This window comes from Canis lupus, chromosome 3 (genome assembly GCF_048164855.1).
Source record: "Canis lupus baileyi chromosome 3, mCanLup2.hap1, whole genome shotgun sequence".
NCBI lineage: Eukaryota > Metazoa > Chordata > Mammalia > Carnivora > Canidae > Canis > Canis lupus.
Genome location: NC_132840.1, coordinates 52129438 through 52155454, shown reverse-complemented (window position 1 = coordinate 52155454; position 26017 = coordinate 52129438). Strand labels below are relative to the sequence as shown.

General features: G+C 44.5%; 1 protein-coding gene across 4 annotated transcripts in view; it reads left to right on the top strand.

Annotated features, from left to right (window-relative positions):
• Positions 1-26017, top strand: part of ARHGAP44 (Rho GTPase activating protein 44) — a 171369-nt gene that overhangs the window by 118553 nt on the left and 26799 nt on the right. For all 4 annotated transcript variants that reach the window (XM_072821073.1, XM_072821070.1, XM_072821071.1 and 1 more), the window contains 9 exons: positions 4135-4252; positions 11361-11429; positions 13844-13925; positions 14393-14520; positions 18112-18223; positions 18638-18719; positions 21559-21639; positions 24407-24520; positions 25155-25246. In XM_072821073.1, coding sequence (XP_072677174.1) covers positions 4135-4252; positions 11361-11429; positions 13844-13925; positions 14393-14520; positions 18112-18223; positions 18638-18719; positions 21559-21639; positions 24407-24520; positions 25155-25246 — 878 coding nt within the window. The remainder of the gene's footprint in view (positions 1-4134; positions 4253-11360; positions 11430-13843; positions 13926-14392; positions 14521-18111; positions 18224-18637; positions 18720-21558; positions 21640-24406; positions 24521-25154; positions 25247-26017) is intronic.

The window sequence follows — 26017 nt, the reverse complement described above, 5'->3', positions numbered from 1 at the left end:
AATTTTTCCTCCACTCAGTTTCCCTCCTTTCTGTTATAGCACAAATGTCTTTTCTGTGATAGGTTTGGTTTGGGAGTGGTTACAGAAGGAGCCCCCTTCCTTCCCAAAGTCTGCCTCTCTTTTTTTCTGAGCATATATCTCAAGATCAACCCTTCTGGGTCCAGGATACTTCACGTTTCTGCTGAATAGCTGTGAACTAAATTTCGCCCTTTCTCCCCAAATTGACAGGTGGAAGCCCTCACCCCTAATGTGACTATATTTGGAGGTAGGGCCTTTAGGAAGTAATCAAGGTTAAGTCAGGTCATAAGGGTAGGGCCTTGATCCAATTGGATTGGTGGCCTTAGAATAAGAGGAAGAGAGTGATTTCTTTCTCTTTGCATAGTCGCTTGGAGGAAAGACCATGTGAGGACAAGTGAGGAGGCAGCAAGAGAGCCTCCACCAGACCCAAACCCTGCCAGAACCTCAATCTGGGGCTTCCAGCCTCCAGAACTGTGAGAAAACGAATTTCTATTGCTTAAAGCCACCCAGTCTATGGTATATTGTGATGGCAGCCTGAGCAGATTAAGACACCTGCTTTCTTTGGAAGCAGGTGAACTGATTTAATAAAATGGGAGCACTTGGGGATGGATACTGGGCAGCTCGTGGAATTAAAGAAGTAGCTTATTAGGAGTGAATTCTGGAAATGTGGCAGATTTAAGTACCTCTGGGACGGACAGCAGAATCTTGTTGGGTCACAAGCCGTTCTCCACCTCCTGCCTCTCTGCATACAGACATCTTAGATCCAGTGTCTTCATGGTCCCTTGGGCTCATAGCTCCCCAGCACAACACCTATTCCTTATGTTCTGATTCTGAAAGTACAGAGGAGAGGGTCCGTGTACCTTGATTTTGCTTCCATGCCACTTCCTTGGCCTGTACGTTGGTCAAGGTGATGAAGGATGAGCATGGGCTTGGTTTGCATCAGGGACCCTCACCTGATCTGCTCATAGGTGAGGATTATGCAAAACTGTCAGCTTCCCAGGGCGCCTGGGTGGCTCAGTCGGTGAAGTGTCTGACTCTTGCTTTCAGCTCAGGTCCTGATCTTTCATGGGTCATGAGATCAAGCCCCCGCATCAGGCTCTGCACTCAGCAGGAGTCTGCTTAGATATTCCCTCCCTCTGGCCCTTACTCTGCTCTCTGTCTCTGTCAAATAAATAAATCTTAAACAATGATGACGATGACAACAACAACAAAAACCCAACCGAGCAGCTCCCTTTTGCCCACACATCCGAGTATGAGTAGGGCAAGGCCTCACAGATCAGAGGATGCCAATGACAAAGGGAAGGAGACTGGACAGATGAAATAATAAATGTCCCTCTAAAGGAACCTTCCTGTTTGCCTTCCAAAAATTCTTCTTTTCGACTTCCTGTTGCCCTGAACTCCTCTTGCATTTGCCCTCTTGACCCTTTTCCTGATCCCTAAAATTCCATACCCTTACTTCTGGCCCTTTTCTCTCCTTTATTAAAGGTGGTATTCCATCTCCACGTCCCCCAGGTCCTGTAGCAATGGCAACTTTCCCTGCAAATGATGATGTCACATCAGAGCTGAACTTTCTTCTTCGTTTTATTTTATTGTACTATTTTGTTTTATGTGAATTCAATTAATTAACATAGACTATTTACAAATTTCAAAGATAGAGTTTAGTTATTCATCAGTTGCACAAAGTACCCAGTGCTCCTTACATTCCATGCCCTCCTTCATGCCCAGAAGTTTCTGTTCTGCAAATTTTAAAGCTCAGACATCTTAGTGAGGAATCCCTCTTTCTTCTCTTGACGGAACAGGAAAATCCTTGCATTTATTTGTAGAATAGATGTCTGACAAGGCCACCATACCTTGAAATTCATGATTAAGGAGGTCTCTTTTCTCAGCAGATTACTATCCATACACATTTTTCCATATTTTCCTTGCTATTTTACTGTTTGATTTCCATGATCTCATTTTGCATCTCATCACTATTTTGTAATCTCAAAGTAGGTTACTTCTCTATTGCAAAAAAAAGTTCCCTTTAAAGGGAGAGGAAAAACCTGTTTTTAAACTACCAAGGTATTATCTAAGGAGTAGAATTCAGGGGGTGGGGGGAAATAGAGGGAAATAGGAAAGAAAAGAATAACTTGGGAAGATGTCTTAATAGACACATTTTAAGTATATCCGTGGTTTTTTTTGTTTTGTTTTGTTTTGTTTTAAATCAAGCCCAGATCTTCGAAGCCATAAAAATCAGCATCTGTGGTCACTTTATTTTTTTCACATATATGTTGGTTCCTTGTTTTTTCTTCAGGTAGTATGAGCTACATGGTGGTTATAGCTTTAAATGTTTTTTTTTAATTTGTTATTTGTTTTTAAGTAGGTTCCATGCCCAACGTGGGGCCTAAACTCGTGACCCTGAGATCAAGAGCCCCATGCTCTATGAATTGAGCCAGCTAGGCGCCCCTGAGCTTAATCTCATAATCTACCATGTTCATTATCAGCAATCTAAATTACAGCCATGGCATCTTCTGTTTTATTTGACACACACACACACACACACACACACACACAAAGTCTTCACAACACTTTAATACTTTGTTTCAAATGGCTAAACCTGCGAGGTTTATTAAGTATATCATTTTTGACTGGCAAACCATTATGAGAAAGAACTACCCAGGAATTTTTGCTAATCCATATCTGTGAGTTTAGAGTGTCCAGCATCTTTGAATAGAATAGTTCCTTGCTAATTTGCCCTGAATTCTTCTCTCGGATGAGGAATAGTTCCCAAAACTTGTGTGTCCATCTCTGGACCTTCAAGCCAGCATGACATCCCAAAGCCTTTTTAAGCAATTTTCCTGTGAATGCATTTTTTAAAAATATTTTATTTTTTTGAGAAAGTGAGTATAAGTAGAAGCAGAGGGAAAGAGAGAATCTCAAGCAGACTCCTGCTGAGTGCAAAGCTTGATCCTGTGGGTGGGGCGAGGGGGTTGGGGGGTTCAGTCTCATGACCCCGAGATCATGACCTGAGCCGAAATCAAGAGTCTGAAGTGTACCCGACTGAACCACCCAGGTGCCCACCCTCTGCCACTGTGAACATATATTTTTTAAGTAACACAGAATCCTTTATTTTGTTCTTTTTTTGCTAATAGCAAACCCTCATCAGGAGGGTTCACATGACAGTTCGCAGCTTCTTTTATCAATTGAGGTAGGGCAGCACCTGCACCAGGGTCCCCTTCCACTTCCCTTCAGTGTCCCTCCTGACTTCCAGAGCCTGCAGTCAGGAATCAGGTGTTAGCTTTAGCTGCCCTTTGTCACCCTGGTGACACTATTGTTTTTCTTAGGGCCATGAAGTGTTTGTGCATCTCATATCCCAGTTACAAGTAAGAAATAAAGGATTGACTAGTTTTTTTTTTAAAGATTTTATTTATTTATTCATGAGAGACACAGAGAGAGGCAGAGACACAGGCAGAGGGAGAAGCAGGCTCCCTGTGGGGAGCCCAATGTAGGACTCGATCCTAGGGGGAATCATGACCTGAGCCAAAGGCAGATGCTCAACCACTGAGCCACCCAGGGACCCTGGGTAGACTAGTTTTTAAGATAATGACCCATTTGACTCAGTGCTCTTACTCCACGGCCCCCATGAGCCGTCGAATTTACAGACTCCATGTAACCAGAACCTATTGTGGATCCCTGCATTTGTACTTCTCCATGGAACTTTCCAGAGCAGCATCTTCCAATGACCGGTGTTCTCCATGCAGAGTTGAAGGAAATAAGATAAATGCAGTATCTGAATGTTGATAGGAGGCTTTTTGTGCTGGCCAGTGGAGATTATTTTTGGAGTTTTCAGATTAATTTACATTCTCTTCTGCTCCTCTCAGCTGGTACCCATGGTTGGATTCAGCCAGATTGGCGAGCGTCTCTAGACTCAGAGCCCACGGGACGGTCAGGGAATGTTGATGGCAAGCTGGGGGGATGCCTGCTCCATCCCAAGGGACAGCTGAGCCCCTGCGTCCAGCCACAGCTGCCCTCCTTCCCCCTGGACAATGTTTGTAACCCCCGTTCCTGTTCCCACGGTGCTCCGGGGGCTCTCTACCTGTCTCACGCCTCTCTTCTTTTCCTCCTGTTTTCCATCAGGTGGCAGCAGACTTCCAAATCTTCAGGTTTGTCCAGTGGCTTACAACCTGCGGGTGCCAAAGCCGATGCCCTCAGGGAAGAAATGGAAGAGGCTGCCAACAGAGTGGAGATTTGCAGGGTACCCCCCACCTCTTTGCTTCTCTTTACCGGGACAAATGGGGAGGGGTGGCACTGAAAGAGTCCTTCTTTCTTCACTGGTGTTGGACTAAAACCCTAAGCGTGAGCTCTGGATGAGCTGAATGTCACCAAGCTTGCTCACTAGCATCTCCAGAGGCTGGGATGAGCCTTAAGAATTGGGGCTTGGAGGCGGCCTCAATGAGTAGGGAGTGCAGCAGTGGGTTAGCACCAGGGTTCCTGCATGGCAGGCACAGAAGAAATGGCCTCAGTGTCTCTGTGAAGCTTTTGTAAGGCATCTGAGTCCCACAGAATGGAGTCAGAACAGTCGAGAATTTAGACAGTAGACCAGCCTTGACTCTCTGTAGATGGTAAATGGTTTTATCTTTTTGTTCACCTCGTAATATTCCCTGAGTCCCTTAACCAATCTCTTGCCTCTGGGGACGTCCTCAGCTGTGAACTTGAAATGCTGACCAGGGAGATAGGGAAAAGAGGAGTTCCCACTTGTCAAGAGAGAACTGCCTCATTCTAAGAAATCCATGGCTCTGAACTCAGGAATGTCAGATGCCCTTTGTTGCACCTGTTCAGATGTTTTCCATCTTGGCCACAGATGTTGCATGGAGCAAAACTAGCAAGATAGCATTCATGATACCCCGTGTGTACGTGCATCCATATGTCTGTTGCTGTTTAGATCCAAGGAATGAGGAGATCCAATTCCTGTTTCTGGAAGTCGGCTGGGTACCCACCTGTTGTCTTAATCTCATATGGTTTTAAAAGAGCAGAGCCACTTTGCGTGCACACATCTCTGTTCTTTGTGGCTTTTTCTGATCTTGTCAGCTTGCCCACTGGCTTATCTCTGCATGAGTGGCTTCAGCCTTGCATTCAGGTGACATTCAGGGGCTGATAGAATTGCTCTCCAGAATTAGAAACACTGACAAGTTGGTAAAGAATTCATGACCTCTCCGCCTACGGTACTATGGGAATCAGGCAAAGTAAGACTTCGAAACACTTCATCAGATCCAAGATTCATCGTGAGTACAGCTGATTTATCATTTGAGCTGTGGTGTCAATGGCAAATACCTAGCTGGTGCCATTCACCAAGTGTAACAATCACACCAGTTTCACTTTTACTCTGTGTGGTGTCTATCCATGCTACCCATGTGGTGTCTACCCATGTGTTCTTTAGTTAAGAATTCTATTTCTTAGAAAATTATGCTGTAACAGACGAGAGACAGTGGTCTAGAGGGGATACGGGATATGACTCTCCAAGTGCGTCAGAACGGAAGTTTAATACACTGTTCTGCAGCTTTTTACATCTGCTGTCTTTACCAAAAAACATGTTCACAGATTAAAAAAGTAATGCATTTCACCATAACCAGTGAAAAAGTATGAAAATATATCAAGAAAAATATCAGTAATAGCCCCCCATTCCTGCCCAGCAACCCCTCTGGGGTTGTTTCCAGAGAGGATGACCAGATACCCCTCCTCACCAATATTGGTTCAGAATTATTGTTCATGGTGCCACTCTATTACATGCCCATTGGCCATAAAAGATGAGGAGGCCAGTTGTAGACTCCCACCTCTTTTTTTCATAACATACACACTCGTCGAGAGTTTTCCCAGTTACTTGTTTTGTTTGTATGTGTGTTTATAGAATAGTTAGTTCTCTTGTTCATATTAATTTACCAGTTGCTTTTCTCAATCCATCCTGGATATCTCTCCAGGTTAGTAGCTATACATCTAATGTAATCTTTTTAATAAAGTCCATATTATTCCATCGTGGGGACATATATACACCCGACTTGTGTAACATTTTTCCTGTTGATGGATACTCAAACTAGTATGTTTTGTTTTTTGCCATCACCAGAAGTAATATAATACAGTCAACATCTTTATATTCTTATGCACTGGTAATTTTTTTTATATGATAGCTGCTCCAAAGTGATATTTTTAGATCAAAGACTCTACATTTTAAAGTTTAATAGATAGTGACAGTTCACTTCCCTAAGAAGGAAGTACCAGTTCACATTCCCACCAGCAATATACAGAATTGCACGTTTCCCCACATCTTTCTCTGTGACATATATTGTACCTGTTTTCAGCTTTTGCCAGTCTGCTTTTTTGGGGGGGAGGGGATAAAGCTATCTTATCTCTATGCTACTGTAATTTTAATTTCCCTGAATATTAGTGGTGCTGAGTATACCTTTGTGTCTTTATTGGCTAGTCTTCAGATATGCATAGACATTGCCAGGTTGGTAAATTGCCTATTTGTCTTGGTAACTGGACTGACATTTCTGTTTTTCTTAAATATCAATTTATATAAGTTCTCTGCATTGGGGTATTACACGTTCTTCTGTCTCTCGTGTTGCAGATCATTTTTTCGAGTCTGCTATTTGTCACTTTTTTGATGTCTGCCATTAAAAAACTTGTTTATATGCATGTATTCCTTTGCATGGGAAATGGTTCCAGGGATCTTCCACTAAGGTTAAAGCATTTGGTGTGGTCTGTGTTTTGACTATGGGACGTTCCAGCAGGGGTGCAAATTATTCTAATTTGTATTTCCCTTATGCTGTAAGATGATGAACATCTTTTCATATGGTTACTTGCCATCTGTATTTATACTTCGGTGATATGTCTGTTCAGATCTTTTGCCCACTTTTAAAGTGGGTTGTTATTCAGCATTGGGGTGTTTAATCTCCAAGTATTGGGGGGTTTTCCAGCTCTATTTCTGTGATTTTATTTCTGACTCAATTGTATGGTGGTCAGAGAGCCAACACCATATGATTTCGATTCTTTTAGATTTGTTAAAATATGTTTTATGGCCCATGATGTGATCTCTCTTAGTAGACATTCCTCGTGAGCTTGGGAAGAACGTGTATTCTGCTGCTGTTGGATGACGTAGTCTGTGGTTGTCAGCTCTGTCTAGTAATGGATGGCGCCGTTGAGTTCAGCTATGTCCACAACCACTGTTCTGTCTATTGGATCTGTCCATTTCTGATGGATGGTGTTCAAGTCTCCAACGATGATAATGGATTCCTGTATTCGTCCTTCCAGTTCTGTCACTTTTGCCCCATGTACTCTGATGCTCTCTTGTCAGGTGCATACACACAAAGGATTATTACATCTTGTAGAATGATCCCTTTAGCATTGATGTTGTCCCTCTTTATTCCTGATAATTTCTCTTGCTCTGTATTCCAGTTGCTGTGACATAGAGGCCACTCCCACATTCTCTTCATTAGTGTTAACAGACTGTCTTTTTCCATCTTTTTTAAAGATTTTATTTATGCATGAGAGACACAGAGAGAGAGGCAGAGACATAGGCAGAGGGAGAAGCAGGCTCCCTGTAGGGAGCCCGATGCAGGACTCGATCCCAGGACCTTGGGATCACTACCTGAACCAAAGACACACAACCACTGAGCCACCCAAATGTCCCTCTTTTTCCATCTTTTTACTTTTAATCTGTACATATTTTTACACTGAAAGTGGTTTTCTTGTCACTCTTATATAGTTAGGCTGTGGTATTTGATTCACTCTGACAATCTCAGTCTTTTAATTGGTGGATTTTTATTGTTGTTTAAACAATTATTGAATGTAGTTGGATTAATATCTATCATAATTGTTCCTGTTTTCTACTTGTTGCCCTTATTCTTTACTGTTTCTGCCTTCAGGTTTTCTACCTTTTGAGGTTTTATGTTAGCATTTCATATGGTTTTCTTTCTTTCTCAGCATATCACTTATACTTTTTTTTTGTTGTTGTTGTTTTGTTTTGTTTTAGTGGTTGCCTTAGAGTTTGTAGTATACATTTACAACTAAGCCAAGTGGACTTTGGAATAGCTAGATACCATTTCATATATAGTGCAAGTATCTTTTAGTAACAAAATATCCCTGGTTCCCTCCACTGGCTTGTACATAAGCAGACATAAGGACAGGTGTGTTTATATGAATGTATCAATATATTCATGTGTGTGTATCTGAATACATGGATACATTGACATATATGTGAATACATTATTGCTATCATTCTCAATAAACTTATCTTTTCAATTAAGAATAAGAAAAATAAAAGTTTTAGGGACACTTGGGTGGCTCAGTGGTTGAGCATCTGCCTTTGGCTCAGGTCATGATCCTGGGGTCCTGGGATCAAGTCCTACATTGGGCTCCCCACAGGGAGCCTGTTTCTGTCTCTGCCTGTGGCTCTGCCTCTGTCTCTGTGTCTCTCATGAGTAAATAAATAAAATCTTTAAAAGACAAAAAAGAAAAAAGTTTTATCCTAGTTTCACTACCCATTCTCTGATGCTCTGCCTCTCTTTGTGTGGGTCAGAGTTTCTGACCTATATCTTTTGCATTCTACCTTAAAGAACTTTCTTTTAGCATTTCTCATCAGACAGCTCTATGGACAACAAATTCTGTAAGTTTCTTCAAGTCCCTTTAGAAGGTAATTTTGTAGGGTACAGAATTCTAGGTTGGCGGGTTTTGTTCTTGTTTTGTTGTTCTTCTCAACACTTTAAATATTTTACTCCACCCTCTTCTGGCTCACATGGTTTCTGAGGTGAGGTCAGATGTAATTCTCATCTTTGTTTTTCTCTTGGTAAATGTTTTTAACCTCTGACTTCTTTCAATATTCCTTATTTTTTATTTTCTGAAGTTTGAATATGATATGCCCAGGTGTCATGTTTTTTTCTTTTTTAACCAGAAGCCCTAATTTCCCAAGTCATTATTATCTTGCTAATACTTTTAAATTTAACTGTAAGGAAATACATGACCAAAATTCATTTTAAACTACAGAATATGTCCTAAGGAAATAATCAAGAGATGGATGCACACCTGTGTGAACAAATGCTTTTCAAGTGTTGTTATACTGAAAAATTAGAAACACAATATCCAGCAATAGACACATGATCCAGCCACATATTAAATATCATGTGACCACTAGAAAGAGTGTTTATCTGGGGGGGTAATGAGCTGCAAAACAGTCTGGTTCGATTTTTGTAAACCAAGCAATCATATGAAACATATGACTGATTAAAATAGATACAAAATGAACAGACATCCTGGTGTTTCCAGCTTATCTCTGTGTGATGGGGTTGCAGGTGAACTTGATTATTTACTCTCTTTTTCTGAGTGTAGGTTAGTTGCAAAATCACAAAACAGATGATTTTTGAAACATTAAATTCTGGTGATTCTTGATGTCATTTTTTTTCTTTATAAAGAAAATTCACTAATGATTTAGAGACATGGAAATTGGATTTAGTGTCCACTTTTATTTCTGACTTGCAGTGCAGCTTATTTGGGATCCATATTGTTAACTCAGTAAGACAGTAATCTAATTATACCTTTGAAAAACCCTTTGGTGTTCCTGAGGGCACTCAGAGACAAGACAATCTGTCTGACTTTTCTAAGATCATCTTTTGGCAAAGCTCAAATGCTGAGTCATTGACAGTGTATTTAGCGTGACATTTAGTCTTTCGAGGTGGGGGGAGTCCCTCCCTTTTCTCCGTCTACCAAGCCATTCTGACCCTTTGTGTTTTCCCTGACTTGACATACCTCCCTCACAATGGCTAGTGATGGATATCTCCTGGCCGAAGTGGCTGTGGGGATGACAGACGAAGTTGATTCCTCTAGAACCTTTGCTAGATTTAGCAGCCCAACAAAGGCTTTCACTGCAGGGATGCTCTAGTGAGGATGAGTTGAGGCTTAGAACACATTTTATGCCTAGGGAAAGGTACCATTTCTGAGCCTGTGTTTCTTCATCTCTTACAACAGCGAAACACATTTAAGATGGTGGAGGCCAGACCTGATAAGATCCTCGAACTCTTGGTAGCTAATTGGGAATTCAGCACTTAAGCTAAGAGAGTTAGATGAGAACTCCATGTAACATTGTGCCTGGCACCTAGACTGTTCCCAACGAATGTTAATTCATTTTCCCCCCTCTTTCTTCACTCTTTGAAACTGGACCAAGTGTAGCATTGATTAACCTGTGCTTAAAGCTCTCCAGAGAACAGATTTCCCTTTTAACTCCATACCTTGGGTGCAAGAACTCTTTCCCACTCTTTACCTGTCAAGGATACTAGAAAAGTAAACAGATTGCTGCTCACATCGCAGTGCTCTGAGAATAGCTTCACACTGGCAGCTGGAGGGGCTGAGGGTTATGGGGTTGGTGCAGAATGTTTGAGGGTTCCGTGAATCAGGCTCCTCCTGAAGTGTGTAGTTGCTTGCTTGAATTCATTCAACATCTGGATCAGCTTTCTTGTGCTGTTCTCACATCTTCCTCAACTCTTACATCACAGATTCTTCTCAACGAAGCATCCCTTATAAAGATCTCCTGCCCTAGGCTACCAAACAGGGAGGACATTTAGGGATCACCTAACTTGTGCCAACAAGGTCCAAGACATGGCATGCCAAGAAACATGGTTAGTGACAGAGTCTACATCCTTCTCAGGATGTACTTTTATTGGACCTCGCTATGGACATGAAACCAAACTATTTTCGGAGGAATAGTTTCAGATGCCATGTTATGTCATTGCCTCCCTGATCCCAGAGAGAGCTGGGTGGTGGAGGACAGTTAACACCAGGAAATTTGCCCATGACCTTGACTAAATCCTGGTTTTCCCAAATTATGAATCAGCAGCCCTCCTTTGAACCTGCCCATCTCTTATCTGATTTTCCCCAAATTGGTGTGTTTCCACCTATTTCCCACATGGTTGTGATTGGCCACTCAGTACTGGGGATGAAGGACAGCAAAGCAGTACAGCCATCAAGGAGAGGAAATGGTGGACCATTTCAGGAGTGGTAGCATAGGATGCAGAGACGTAGGGAAGTAATTTGCACATCACTCCCCCACACCAGCTTTCCTGACTCTGGACGTGGTTCATGTGTTACAATCCCCAGGGGAAACTGCTGGCATAGGTGCTCTCTCCACACTTACTCATTCCCCAGAGTCATGGTTGGGAAACATGGGAATGTCCAAGAGAAAAGTCTTGTGACATGTTGGGACTTATTAAAAATGAGATTAAACAGCAGCAAAGCCTCTTGCTTCTGTGATGTCTAGACTCATGTGTTAGCGGCTCGATTGTTCTGTGTTTTACCTTGGTTGTGCATTTTACCTTCCACAGGACCAGCTATCGGCAGACATGTACAGTTTTGTGGCCAAAGAAATTGACTATGCAAACTACTTTCAAACGGTAAGGGTCCGGGAAGGTAAGAGCACTTACTGTCTGTTCACAAGAGCCAGGGTGTGGATGGGAAAGAATGTGGCATGGAACCGAATGGCCCTTGGTGGAGCACGCCATGGGATAGAGTACAGTTTTTAACTGTTTTGTGTCTGAATAAATCTGGTCTTCTACTTCTCCTTGTATGGATTTCTCTACAAACGTAATAATAAAACTCAACCTATCCATGAGGATTATTGCCACTCTGTGGTCTGTGGCAGTGGTTCTCAACCAGAGGTGATTTTATCCTCTCTTCCAGTGGATCTTCAGCCATGTCTGCAGGCACTTTGGGCTGTCACCACTAGGGGAAGGGCATTTAGGGAGAATAGGTCAGGGACACTGTTAAGTATCCATCCTACAATTCACAGAACAGTCCCCTACAGCTAAGAATGACTCAGTCCCAAATGTCATTTGGGCCGAGGTTAAAAAACCTGGGTCTGTCATAAACAAGAAACTTGGGGAGAAGAAGCCAACCCCGCCCTCAGTCCGTAATTGTCTCTCATTTCGATTTTGGCCAAAGACAAGGACAAGTAAGTAAAGGATGATTAATGTAGCCTGTATGCCTGTCTCTCCTTGATGAGAGCAGATTTAGACCGTCGAGAAACAGGATCTGAGTCATCCATACTTGAATAATCAGGTCCAAATAATTAAGACCCTGGCTCTTTACCAGGGAAAGTGCAAGGCAAGTAAAAAACCAAACCAAACCAAGCCAGCAATAATTTGAAAAACTAATAAATAAATAACTTGAGAGAAAAAAATACAAATTAAAAATCCAGTTAAGATCACCTGCCTTTAAAGCTGGGGACAAAACTCAAACCTTACATGAACTGGGGAAGTGATGGGATAAGGAAAGTAAGGAGGAGAAATCCTGAAAATTTTTAAAATTATAATTGTGGCAGAAGTGCCCTGGGCCTGGTAATAGTCCCCCCAGTGCTGTGACCAGTGAGTGGTCCAGACCTTCAGAGACGTTCCTCTGACCCTAAAAAAGAACTGATAAGCATTCCTTCCAGCCCGGAAAGTTTGTTTTAAAATAATAGCACTTTCTCAAGTATATTCCACTGGGTATATTTACAGAGATAATATTTTAGAATTTCTGGAACTAATGACATTTTTGACATTCCAAGTCTTCTCTTGGACTGCCGGCTTGGCATTTATGTACCATTTATTTCAGTGCTCCGATTTTTTTTTTTTTTTGGTTTAATTCTTGATAGTTTCTAGTTATTTTACTTAGATATAACTGTAAACAAGCCACGCCAAGCATTTAAACAGAGCGATTTCCTCCCCTTTCCCTCACACGCACCCAGTTATGGGGGGGGGGGGTTCTGAACAGAAATGGCAGACCTGTTGCTTACTGGGGTTCATCTGCTCTTGTTAACATTTCAGCAGCTGTTTTTTTTTTTTTTTAAGATTTTATTTATTTACTCATGAGACACAGAGAGGCAGAGACACAGGCAGAGGGAGAAGCAAGCTCCCTGTGGGGAGCCCGATGTGGGACACGATCCCAGGACCCCGGGGTCATGCCCTGAGCTGAAGGCGGACGTTCAACCAGTGAGCCACCCAGGCGTCCCTCAGCAGCTATTTTAGTAGTGAGATGATCAAAACAGACTAATTGAGAGAATTGGGTGTTCAGGCTGCATCACTAGAGTCAGAACAATTGAATTCCCAAAGTACTTGATGATTGTGGATCAAGCCACACATTTTCTGATCACATATATTCAACACACTTGCAGAAACGAAGATCATATACAGCCTAGCATTTAGCTCTGTCTTCTAGACAAACTCAGTTTTTTTTCTTTTTTAAGATTTATTTATTTACTTGAGAGAGAGAGTGCACATGTGTGCACTCAGGGCTGGGCGGAGAGGGGAAGAGAGAGAATCCCAAGCAGACTCCACGCTAAGTGCAGAGCCCATCACGGGGCTCGACCCCACAGCCCTGAGATCATGACCTAAGCTGAAACCAAGAATTAGACACTTAACCAACTGAGCCACCCAGGTACCCCTAGGCAAACGGATTTCTGAGTGTTCCCCATTTATATTTTCCTGTTGCACTTCTCTGCATAGCTTTGAGGATGGGGTGGGAGGCAAGGTAGGTTCGCAGTGAAGGCAAGCCATCTGTGTCAGGCTCCAGCCAGGGGAGGTCCCCTCATCCTTAGTGGCTCTCCTGCCTCCCAAACATCCAGTTGTGGTGACTGCTTTGCTCCAGAGGCTGAGGAGGAAGCATGCTCAAGGCATCATTTTCGGTGGACTGGGAGAGAGCAGGGGCCTCCCCCTCTTTCCCCAGGAGCCAGGTAGCACCTTCATGCAGAGCCCCCACCCCCACCCCGGGCACAGGAGCCGGGCTCCCCACCCTCTGGCAAAGGGTAATGCTCACCCTTGTGTCTCCTCAGCTCATAGAAGTGCAAGCAGAGTACCACAGGAAGTCACTGACACTCTTGCAGGCTGTGTTGCCTCAGATAAAAGCACAGCAGGGTAAGTGAGAGACCTTCCTTGGAGTAGGGAAGTGGGTGAGCTGCTTGCCTGCTGGGATGAGACCCCTGCTCCCTATATCTCCTCCACCCTCACACTCTCCCAATAGGGCCCCACGTAAACAAGCCTCTAGAACTTCCCAGGCTGGTCCCCTGATGCAGGTGGAGGGCAGCACAGCGCACCCACACTCACTGTCCCCCTCGGGAGGCTGAGTTCAGAGGGTGGGCACAGGTGTGTGTGGTTGGTGCATATGCAGCACGAAGCCCAGCAGGTCTGGATGCAGCTAGCCAGCCCTCTGCCCCACCCAGTCTCCTCCCTCATCCCCAAACCACAAGAACGGAGACTCAGCTGGGCCTCCCTGTCTTCCATAGTCAGGCAAATCGGTCTGACCAGAGGAAAAGAAATACTCCAGCACGAGCGAGCACCCTTCTCTCACCGCTGACAGACCCCTTTCTTGCTTCCCCACTCAGAGGCCTGGGTCGAGAAGCCTTCCTTCGGGAAGCCCCTGGAGGAGCACCTCATGATCAGCGGCCGGGAGATCGCCTTCCCCATTGAGGCCTGTGTGACGATGCTCCTCGAGTGTGGGATGCAGGAGGAGGTAGGTCCAGCGACGGCTGACCCCAGTCCCCAGCAGATGTTGGCTCCAGGCCCCAGATTCTCCTCCCGTCCCCAGCTCCCCACTGACCCAGACACATCATGGTGTGGGACAGCTCCCCATCCTATAGCACACATGTCGGTCCTGCTTTCTCTGTGAGCCTTCACTTTTCAGGAAGGGAAAGAGGAAGGATTGTGGGAGGCTGATGCCACTGGCCCTGAGGAGCTTCTAGACACCCTCCAGCCAGCCTGTCTTCCTATTTAACAAGATGTGGTCATGCTGCTGCTGATTCTGCTGCTGGTGCTCCCATCGCCATTCATCCCCTTTCTCCTCTTCCTCTGCACCTTCCTCCTCCTCTTCATTTTGTGCTTGATACGCCCCCTCCTTTGACAAGTAGACCTTTTAACCTTCTTGATCATAACTCTTTTATAGAGATCCTGGAAACAGGATTGATAGAGACATTAGCAAGCCCTTTTTAAGAGCCATATGTAAAGATGTCTGTTGGGAAGTCGGCGACTGTGGTTTTATTGCTGTGTAAACCATTTCCTGGGAGGTGGACCTGGCGATTGTTGTCTTCTTTAAGCTATTTTAAAATCTCTGCTCCATCTTCCCTTGATCTGATCAGCCAGCCAGTCGATATTTACTTAGGATGTACCGGTATCGCTGAGCCAAGTACTCATGGAGGAGATGGTGGCTTCTGAACTTGCGGGGGGATACATGTCTAGCATCTATCAAATGTCCCCAACTAATTCAAAACAGCCACAAGTCTTTAAGTGAGCCCTGGGTCATGTGCGACAAGCAGAGCTAATTGAGAAGGAAGCCAGGATTGTTCAGATGCATGTTGGCTTCCGCTTTGATGCCAGGCATGTTGACGTGCTGGCTGTTCTCAAGGGGTGGGGATAAATGTGGTTTTATGGACCACATTTTTATTTTTTTTAGATTTTATGTATTCATGAGAAACAGAGAGAGAGAGAGAGGCAGAGACACAGGCAGAGGGAGAAGCAGGCCCCATGCGGGGAGCCCAATGCAGGACTCGATCCCAGGACCCTGGGATAGCAATCTGAGCCGAAGGCAAATGCTCAACCCCTGAGCTCGCCAGGTGTCCCTGTGGACCACATTTTAAGTGCCGGGCATTCTTGTGTCTGTTGTCAGTGACTAGATGAGGAGATCTTTACAATCCCTGAGTCAGAGCTTTGTAGACGGAAGTGCACTGGGCCTCACCAACACCCCCACCCATCCACCCAATGTCACTCTTTAAAATTACAGAAAAACTGCACACAAAAGATAAAATAATGATAAAATAACCAGCTTATGGACAGTTGTGCTTCCCTTCTACCTCCATTCCTGTCCCCACCTCCCCACCCCCGCCCTGACGCCTGCCTTGGATAATTGGAAGCCAGTCCCAGACATTGTGTCATTTCATCTGCATCACTTCAGTATGTTTCTCTAAAAGATAGGGAATAAATTGTAATTATATGCTCTATGGAACATAAAAACATTATATACAAAAAGGAAAAGTCATTTGTTAATATCTTCAGCTATCTAATTAGTGTCAACTGGTTCTTTCCACCTCTTGCTAGGCCTCTCTCTGTCTCTGTCTCTCTCTTCTCTCTTTTTCCTGTTTTTCCCTACTCTGCACCAGCTCATTTCCTCTTAGTAACAAGTACACAGGTTGTCCCTAGGCTGGAAAAAAATATATCTTTTTCCAACCCAACTACAACCTCCTACTCCTTCCCTAGCCCTTTGATTTTGTGTTTGGTGTCATCCAGCTTCTTATAGGAACCCTCCACATGTGCTTCCCCTGCACCCTTAGCCCCTCTCACTCTTCTGCAGCTCCGCTCTGCCCTCACGCCTGGGCCACACCTGTCTCTGCGGTCCCCAGGGACTCCAGCTTGCCAAATCCCAGGACTCAGGGCAGCTGTCTTGGCCATGCTACCACCTGTGAAGTTAGTGGCATAGCTGTTCTTGAAACTAGCACCTTCCTTGGTTCCCTGATCCCCCTCTTGCCCCTGCCAGCGGCATTGGGATTATCAGCACCACCACTCTATCCATGCCCTCAGTGAGTATCTGGGGTCTTCCCCCTTCCTCTGGTCTCCACTCGCACGTGTGCCACCATTTCCTCAATATGTGCACAGGTTCCTTGGACACCCCCAAACTGGACTCACTAGCTGTTATACGAATCCTTTCTGTCTCCTCTTGGTTTTTATACATCACTCAGTGAAACAGCCTTCTCAGTAACACAGTAAAAAATCTACAGGTTTCTATATGACTTGTGTACTCTCTTCTCTTTGGTCTTGTCCATCACCAAATGCCATTGCATTTGGTTTCCTGTAAGGCAGTGACAAGGTTTTATGAGGATCCAGCCCACTCCTTTGATATGTGCTGTAGCTTGCTCTTGGTCATAGCAGCCTTAGTTATACACTAGCCCAAACGTGTTTATGGCACTTCCTCACATATGTGCCAGAGAGCTTTGGACATCTATCTACTTAGAATGGAGTGAGCGATCTTAGCAGGCCAGACACTCAGTATTCCAGATCAGGAACATTTTCTTCTGAAGAAACTTGGAGATCCGAGTGGTAACCACAACAGGTTGAAAGAGCAAAGACTGTTCTGCGAGCCTGTCTCTCAGTCTGTGGGTTGCAGCACAGAATACCAGGAGCTAAGAAGATGAAACCAGCCGGTAGCTCTTCAACTGTGTCTAACTCACCTGTGACTTGGGGGTTCCCTTCTAACTTGTATCTGCAATCGTCTCCTTAATACACCCCTGTCTCCTTCTTCTCTTTCTCTTCAGAGCTCACTTTTGTATGAGGTACAGGGGTTGGCTTAGAAGAGGTGGCAGTGATTCAGAGAGAGCCTTAAGAATGGAACACTGGGGGCAGCCTGGGTGGCTCAACAGTTTAGTGCCACCTTCAGCCCAGGGTGTGATCCTGGAGACCTGGGATCGAGTCCCACGTCAGGTTCCCTGCATGGAGCCTGCTTCTCCCTCTGCCTCTGTCTCTGTCTCTGCCTTCTCTCTCTCTCTCTCTCTCTCTCTCTCTCTCTCTCTCTCATGAATAAATAAAATAAAAAAAGAATGAAACATGGAGTGGCTGAAGGAGGCATCTCCCCCTTACAGACCACCCCTAGCTTGCCTGTCCTCTGAGGACATAGACTTTGTCTCTGAAAGTAGAGCCCTGTGTCTTCTATTACACACACATGTGCTCACCCTCTAGACCTTTTCAGATCCAGCTTCGTAGATACCCCATGTCTGACCAGGTGTTGGCCAACTTCTTCTGCAAAAAGATCTTAAATACACAAGAAGTTGCAGTGCCCAAGGTTCATTTATTCAGCAGATACTTACCAAAACAGAATGATAGGTCATCCCATCCTAGGCTCTGGGACGCAACAGTGGGTGAGGCCCAGTTCCTGCTCAAAAGTTGCTTACGTCTAAAGGTGGAGACATTTAGAGAGCGGGCAGCTATGATCCTGGGAAACAGTATCGGGAAACATGCCTCGAGGAGTTACCGGAGGGAGGGAGTGGGGAGACTTTGTGTTTGTTCTGCTTTCGTGCCTTTGAGTTGCAGGGCCAGGCACTGACTCCCTGTGCCGTTGCAGGGACTCTTCCGCGTGGCACCATCTGCTTCCAAGTTGAAGAAGCTGAAAGCTGCCCTGGACTGCTGCGTGGTTGATGTGCAGGAATACTCGGCAGATCCCCATGCAATTGCAGGTGGGTGCCCATGGCCCCTTAGCGAGGTGCCACCATGTGCTGTAGAGGCTCACACAAAGGGCGTGTGGTCACGTGACACCTGAGCCAGTGGCTTCCCAACATACTTCAGATGAGTCCACTCAAGGCTCAGTTTCAAGTTGGATTGCTAGGGCCCCTTGGAGATCTCCCCAATGTACCAAGAGAAGAGGAGGTGACGGTGGGAAATAGCGAGAGAAAACAATGTGATCGGCCGTCTGGGTCCCACTGCCATGCCAGAGCCTCTGATCCATTCACGTGGGAGACCACCACCATTGGATTGTGGTGTGCGGGTTGAGGAACCCATCCCCAGATGCACCCCCACGGGTGATGCTGGCTGGTAGAACATGACCGTGCCAACGTAAGGTGGCTCATGGCCAATATTGTGTTCATGTCCAGGAGCTTTGAAATCTTACCTCCGAGAGTTGCCGGAACCTCTTATGACCTTTGAACTCTATGACGAGTGGATTCAGGCTTCCAAGTGAGTACACCATGTTTTGGAGCACGTTGTTGGGCGGAGTTTATTTGGAAGTATTTATTGAAATTATGAAAGCGTGGAACCTATGATCTTATGACTCCACATCGTGGTACATATCATAGAGAAATTTCTGCTCATACGTGTACCCCAAGAGGCGTGTACCCGAAGATGTTGATGATGGTGTTATTTTGAGTAGCAAAAGCCTCGAGGTTATTAAAGGTTCATTGGTGGGGGGGGGGGGGTTGTGGTGTGTGATTAAATTAATCATGGTGTATCTATATTGTGACATGCTCTGTAGCACTTGAAAGCACTAGTCGAGCTATTCCTGCTAACACGAAAAGATACAAAGCCTTACTTTTCAGTGAAATAAAGCAAGTTAAAAAGGATACATGTGATATTCTATTTTTTTGTTTTGTTTTTAAAAGCACAACACAATACAATTTCAGGAGGGCCTCTGTGTGCATAAATGCATAGAAGGTTCTGGAAAGGCTCACACAAGCAGGTAGTAATTCTTTTTAGAGAGAAGAATAGAATAGTGATCATAGGGTCTTGACTCTTATTTGTAACCATTACAAATATATTAATAATGACTCATTAATAGCTAATATAAAAACATGATGCCCTTAGCTGGGTGCCGGAGGAGGGGCATGATTTCTAGAAATCTCTAGTCGTGGGCTTAGTCTCAAAACACAGCCAAGCTTAACCTGTCGGAAGGAATGCTCGAAAATGTATGTGCTTCTTTGGACCCTGGAAGAGCCCAGCTGACCTACTAGGGAAGCCAGGCTCTACATGTGGCGTTAGAGAAAGCTAGCTCCAGTCATGTTACATGGTGCTGGGTTGTTGTTGCTTTTTTTTTTTTTTTTTTTTTTTTCCAAGATGGAGTAGAGACTATGCATCGGAAAAGCCTGGCTGATTATCTGGCATCTTTACATCTCCTTGTGGAGCATGGGTGTGACCTCTGTGATGATATTGACATCACAATATCATGAGCCCTATCTATTAGAGGCTTGTCACTGTTCTTATCTCATTATACACCTTTAACTCTTTTAATTGTCACAGTAAGTAAACCTTTGAAAATGGGCTGTGCTGTTTTTCCCAGCTTACAGGTGAGGACGTCGAGTCCTAGAGCAGGTGTGTGACATGACAGCAGGTTACCTGCCATCTAATAAATGACAGAATGAGGATTCAAGTCCAGGGGGTCTGGTTCAGGAACCCATGTGTGTAACTACAACTCTTTATACTTCTCTAGAGCCATCCTGTGATCCTAGGGATGAAGATAAATGAGATCGTATCCTCTGATAGAAACTGTCTCTCTGGACTGTATATGTGATCTTGATGATATAGGAACCCAGACTTTAGGATCTAGCTGGGTCTTTTTTTTTTTTTTTTTAAGTAGTTTTTTTTTTAATTATTTATTTATTTATGATAGTCACAGAGAGAGAGAGAGAGAGAGAGAGGCAGAGACACAGACAGAGAGAGAAGCAGGCTCCATGCACCAGGAGCCCGATGTGGGATTCGATCCCGGGTCTCCAGGATCGCGCCCTGGGCCAAAGGCAGGCGCCAAACCGCTGCGCCACCCAGGGATCCTGGATCTAGCTGGGTCTTAGCAGCATCTGCCCTTTCCCCTAAGACACTGATTGAGAGCTTGAGATGAACTGGCCCCAATACTGAGCTGTTTGTACTGTTGCTCCTTTATACCACTCACACGGACTCCAGGCAGGAAGTACTCCCATGAACCCATTTTACAGATGAGGGAAGTGAGGTTGCGTAGAGATTCAGTAGTTGGTACGAGATCATGGGAAGGATGGAACTGGTCTTCCATGGCCTCCCTGCACAAAACCATTTCCGTCCAACCTTTGGTCGAATTGCAGCCACTTCGGAAATAAAATCTGTTAACCTTTCCATTTCTAAATGACATATTTGGTTTGTACAAAGTCCTAGTAAAAGTGTGTTTTGGAGAATGCTTACCTCTTCCTCAAGGCTGAATTGAGGGAAAAGACAGATTTTTATCCCCTTGTGAAGATCTGTGGGAGGACCTATGGGTACACAGCAATGAAGTGTGGGTGATGGTCACACTTTGCCTTGGGCCCCAGGTTAATGAATCAAAGCTGGGACCTCATCCAACTGATGATTCCCTATTAATTTTTCTGGGGTAGAGATTCTTTGAGCAGAAAGGCCTTCCTAACCATGTATGCCTTATAGATTTTCATAAAAAGCATATATAAAATGTAGTCCTTTGAGTAACTTCTTTTAATTTTTAGGGGCTTTATTAAAAAATAAAAACCCTTGGAGCAGACATTTTGTAGAGTGGAGAATCTTTGGTTCATGGAAAGTATTCATCTCGAAATTAGATCTGGAAGGTCAGATTTCCTCATATGCCTATTTGCCTTTTCGAAAGGTATTTACTGACTACCTCTTATGTGTCAGAAGCCAAGGAACTTTAACATCTGTTGAACTGGACAGTAGGCTGCCCCATGGTGTGAAAGTGGATTGAGCACTCCCACTGGTATGTTGGATCCTGGTTTCTGTGCCAGAATCTCCCCCTGACAGCACCACGGCCCTGTCTTGCCCTAGACCAGGTGTCTGGCTTCTGCCCTCCTGCCCCCACCTGCTCCCCTGGCCTATGTTCACTTGAGACATGTAACATGTGCAGGGGAAGTTTACAGGACAAAACAGGGAAATAGTAATAACTCAGCACTTGAATAATAATCATAGCACACTCGTACGGTCAGTTGCAACAGTTGGCTTCTCGTTCTCCAAAATGCAATGGCTGGTTAATGTGATTGCCAGGGAGATCTCATTGATTCATCCTCAACCAATGGCTTTCCTATTTATTCCCCAGTATTCAGGAGCAAGACAAGAGGCTTCAGGCTCTGTGGAATGCTTGTGAAAAATTGCCCAAGGCCAATCACAACAACATCCGGTAAGTGGATGGATCCTGGAGACATGGGGTCAGGGTTATTTAAGCCCCGGACACACGGTTTCCTGGCTAAAGGTCATGGTAACTAGTGTGCATGGTGTTTTATGGCATGCCAAGCATGGTTAATGTGCATGGTCTCCTTTCAACCTCAGATGACCCTGCGAGGTTGTTAATGACTACATTGCCAATGAAGAAACAGAACAAAAGGCTCTATATGATTTTGAAGGCCACTGGCTAATTCAGTAAAGTTCTGGGATTTGCAAGAAGCAAAAATTAATGCAAGCTATTTTTAAGATACTGTGGGTTTAATTTTTTTTTGAAGATTTTTTATTCATTTGAGAGAGTAGAGAGAGCGAGAACACGAGTAGGGGGGAGGCTCGGAGGGAGAGGGAGAAGCAGATGCCCTGTGTGACACGGGGCTTGATCTCAGGACCCCAGGATCACAGCCTGAGCCAACCAACTGAGCCACTCTGATGCCTCAATATTGTGGGTTTATTGTAAAGATAGGTGTTCAGGGGCACCCGGGAAGCTGACCAAACTTGGAGCTGGTGGCAGAGGTCTCCTTGAGCTAGTCTGCAGGGAGAAGGAGCCAGGAAAGTATCCTCCAGTGCTCTACCGTTCGCCACCTCCTTTCCACATGTCTGTCTCTCTCACTCTCCTTGCTGCCACCCGGGATTTTACTTCCCGCTGCTCTACAGATCTTTTCTGCTCCTTCACACTCTCTGCTTCCTCATCCTTTCCGCTTGCCAGCACTGCTTCTGGCCCTGCCACCTCTCCTCAGAGCTTCCCTAGATACAGATTGTCAGCTCCAGCTCCTGTTGCCATCTGCCTGAGTATTTCTGGTTTCCTGTTAAAAATTCTAACAGCCGACAGTATGGCGGACCCTTAAAAAATTAAACATAGAATTACCATATGATCCAGCAATGCCACTTCTGGGTATATATGTATTATACAAATATATATAATATGTATATACAAATATATTATGTATATATTTGTATATACAAATATACAAATTTATAAATATATAAATATAATATGTATATACCCAGAGGATGTGAAAGCAGGGACTTGATATGTGAACACAAATGTTCATGACAGCATTATCCATAATAGCCAAGAGGTAAAAACAGCCCAAATGTTGGGTAATAAACAAAAATTGGGTAAATAAACGAAACATACATATGATGCAATGTTCAGCCTTTAAAAGGAAGGCGGTTCTGACACATGCTGCTTCTACATGGGTGAACCTGGAGGGCATTGTGCTAAATGAGAGAAGCCAGAAACAGAAGGACGAATACTGTATGATTCCACGTGTGTGAGGTCCCTAGAGTCATCACATTCACAGAGACAGGAAGTAGAGAGGTGGTTGCCAGGGGTTGGGGGAAGGGAGCATGAGAGGGGAGGTGGGAGTTTAATGAGTAGAGAGATTCTTTTTTATTTTTATCTTTTAAAGATTTTATTTACTTATTCACGAGAGACACACAGAGGTAGAGGGAGAAGCAGGCTCCCCGTAGGGAGCCCGATGTGAGACTCAATCCCAAGACCCTGGGATCACCCCCTATGCCAAAGGTAGATGCTTCACCACTGAGCCACCCAGGTGCCCCAATGAATAGAGAGATTCTGTTCTGGAAGCTCAAAGAGCTGGAGATGGATGGTGGCCATGGCTGCTCTACAATGGGAAAGTGCTTGATGCTGACTTGAATGCTACTGTATGCTTAAGAGGTTAAAGTAGTCATGTATATTTGGCACAACTGAAAAAAAAATCCCAAGAGCAATTTAATGTATGGTTTCCTCATTAGTTCCTTGAGATATAACTCACATACCATCGTGTCCTCCAAAGTGTGCAATTTCATGGTTGTTTGTACGTTTGTAGAGTTGCACAACTATCACCACCAACTTTAGACCATTTTAATCACCCTCTAAAGGAGCCCGGTTCCCATCAACAATCACTCCCCAGTCCCTCAGCCTGGCCCCTGGCAAACACTAATTTACCTTCTCTGCTAGACATCTCACCTGGGTAGAGTCCTACAACACGTGATCTTTTGTATCTGGCTCATTTCGCTTAGGATAATGTCAAGTTTCATCCCTATGGTGTAGCGAGTGTCTGTACTTCGTTCCTTTTCTGAGTGAATATTATTCCATTGTATGGACAGACCACATTTTATTTATCTGTTCCTCCCTTCTTGGTGGACGTTTGGGTGGTCTTCACTTTCTGGCTGGCTTTCATAATACTGCTGTGAACGTCTGTGTACAAGTTTGTGTGTGGGCATATTTCTCTTGGGTAGGGCTCTAGGAGTGAATTTTTGGCTCATGTGCTGAATCTATGTTTAACTTTTTTTCCCATTAGTTTTCAAAGCTCCACTGAGGTTAATCCCAGGGGATACCACACCTAGCATGTAGAGGTCCCCGCTGATGACACCTGGACACTTTGCTTCTCACCTCTGCACACAGGGAGAGTGGCAAATGATTGGGATTTAAAAAGAAGGAGGAACTTTCCATCAGTAGATACTGAGTCAAAAGGAAAGAAGGGGAATTTCTCTGGCCAGAGTTCATGGAAGCAGATGTTGATGGTAGCCAAGTGAGATCTGAGTCTGTCTGTTTTTAAACCATTCTCATTGCTTAACACATGATGCATCTTCCTTATAATGCCGGGTACGTGAATCTTGACAGTGAGATGGGCTCTAGGAGAGAAACTTCTACCCTGTGCTAGGAGAACATGGCTGGGGTTGAGCCCTTGTTAAACCTGGCCCTTCTGACTCCCTTTCAGATACTTGATCAAATTTTTGTCCAAGTTATCAGAATATCAAGATGTAAACAAGATGACTCCCAGTAACATGGCAATTGTGTTAGGACCCAACCTCCTGTGGCCACAAGCGGAAGGGTGAGTAGAGGGAGGAATGCGTGTATGGGTAGCGCATGGGCAGGACAGCCAGGGTCCCAGATAAATCATCAGCCTCTTTTGTTTGTCAAGTCCTATTTCTCTTGGCCTCATTTTTTAAGCTCAGGAGAAGACCCAAAATTCTGTAGATCTTTCTCATTGATGGTCTCACAGATATGAGTCTGCAGCGAGGGTCTTCTCTGAGCTAATTTAAGTCAGCAGTGGTCAGGCGAGCTCCTCCTGGCTTTCCTGACACTCTGTGAAGAGCATATGTCCCAGCATCTGGATCCAGGGGTGGAGGGCTGTTTCAAAAGAAAGAACAGAGATGGAAAGCAGATGAGTCTGGGAGTTGTGAGAATCACACCTCACAATGAAAGGTGTCCGATACTTGGTGATTTCATGTATATTACTCATTTACATGCTTCCTATAAGGAGGGCTTCTATGGTTACCTGATTCTGTACAAGGGAAAGAGAGGTTCAGAAAGGTGAAGTATCCTTCCAAAGAGAAAGCCTACTCTCAGACCTAGGTTGGCAGGCGTCTGCTCCAGGGACCCTTTCGGGGCTGTGGGGTCAGGTGTGCCTCTCTGCTGCCTGGGCTGGTAACCTGGCCCTGTCCCCCTTTGCTCTGTGCTCACAGGAATATCACAGAGATGATGACCACAGTTTCACTGCAGATCGTTGGGATCATCGAACCCATCATCCAGCATGCAGATTGGTTCTTCCCTGGGGGTACGTGGTGGCTTCGAGGTGTGGGAGTGGGGTGCTGGGGAAAGAATAAGAGTGATACGGTGAGCTCAGAACTTCTGAAAACAAAGGTGCTTGTTATTAATCCTCCTACACACACTCTCACACATGCACACACCATTCAGGTAGGGTATAGAGTCATGGTGGTTTCTTACTGTCTATTCCCTGGCTGAGTGACATTCTGGCCATAGGTGTCCACTGCCTGCACTAACCATGTCAGTGGATTTTACTGGTCTAACATCCACACCGTGGTATCTTCCTGCCTATGAATCATGAAATGCTAGAACAGAAAAGAAAGATCACGTGCTTTTACAAATGCTGCATTGGCCTAGATGGACTTTGATTCAGGGCTCACGGATCCCTTGGGTGCCATCCTTTTGTTATTCCTTTTGTGTGTCCTTTGAGTTGCTCTTGGCATGTAAAGGTGGGGCTCAAAGGTGATGAGATTCTTTTTTGTATCCAGTTCAAAATTAGTCTGTAAAGGCTGCTCCCTCAGATGGTGCTTAGTAAGTGTTTCTAGCCATGGGAGCATCATTGCATAAGGATATGACTCTCAAAGGTAACAGCTTTCAGGTGACAGTAGTTGTTATGCTAAATTCAATGTTTGCTTTAAAAAAAAAAAACATGGTACTTACCTTATGTTTAGTAAAAATCAAGGATATGCTTTTGGCGGTGCAACAGTAAACCATTTCATTCATGGGAGGATAAAATATTAATAATTCTGTGCCCTGTCCATCAGAGGTAATCTGTGAGTGC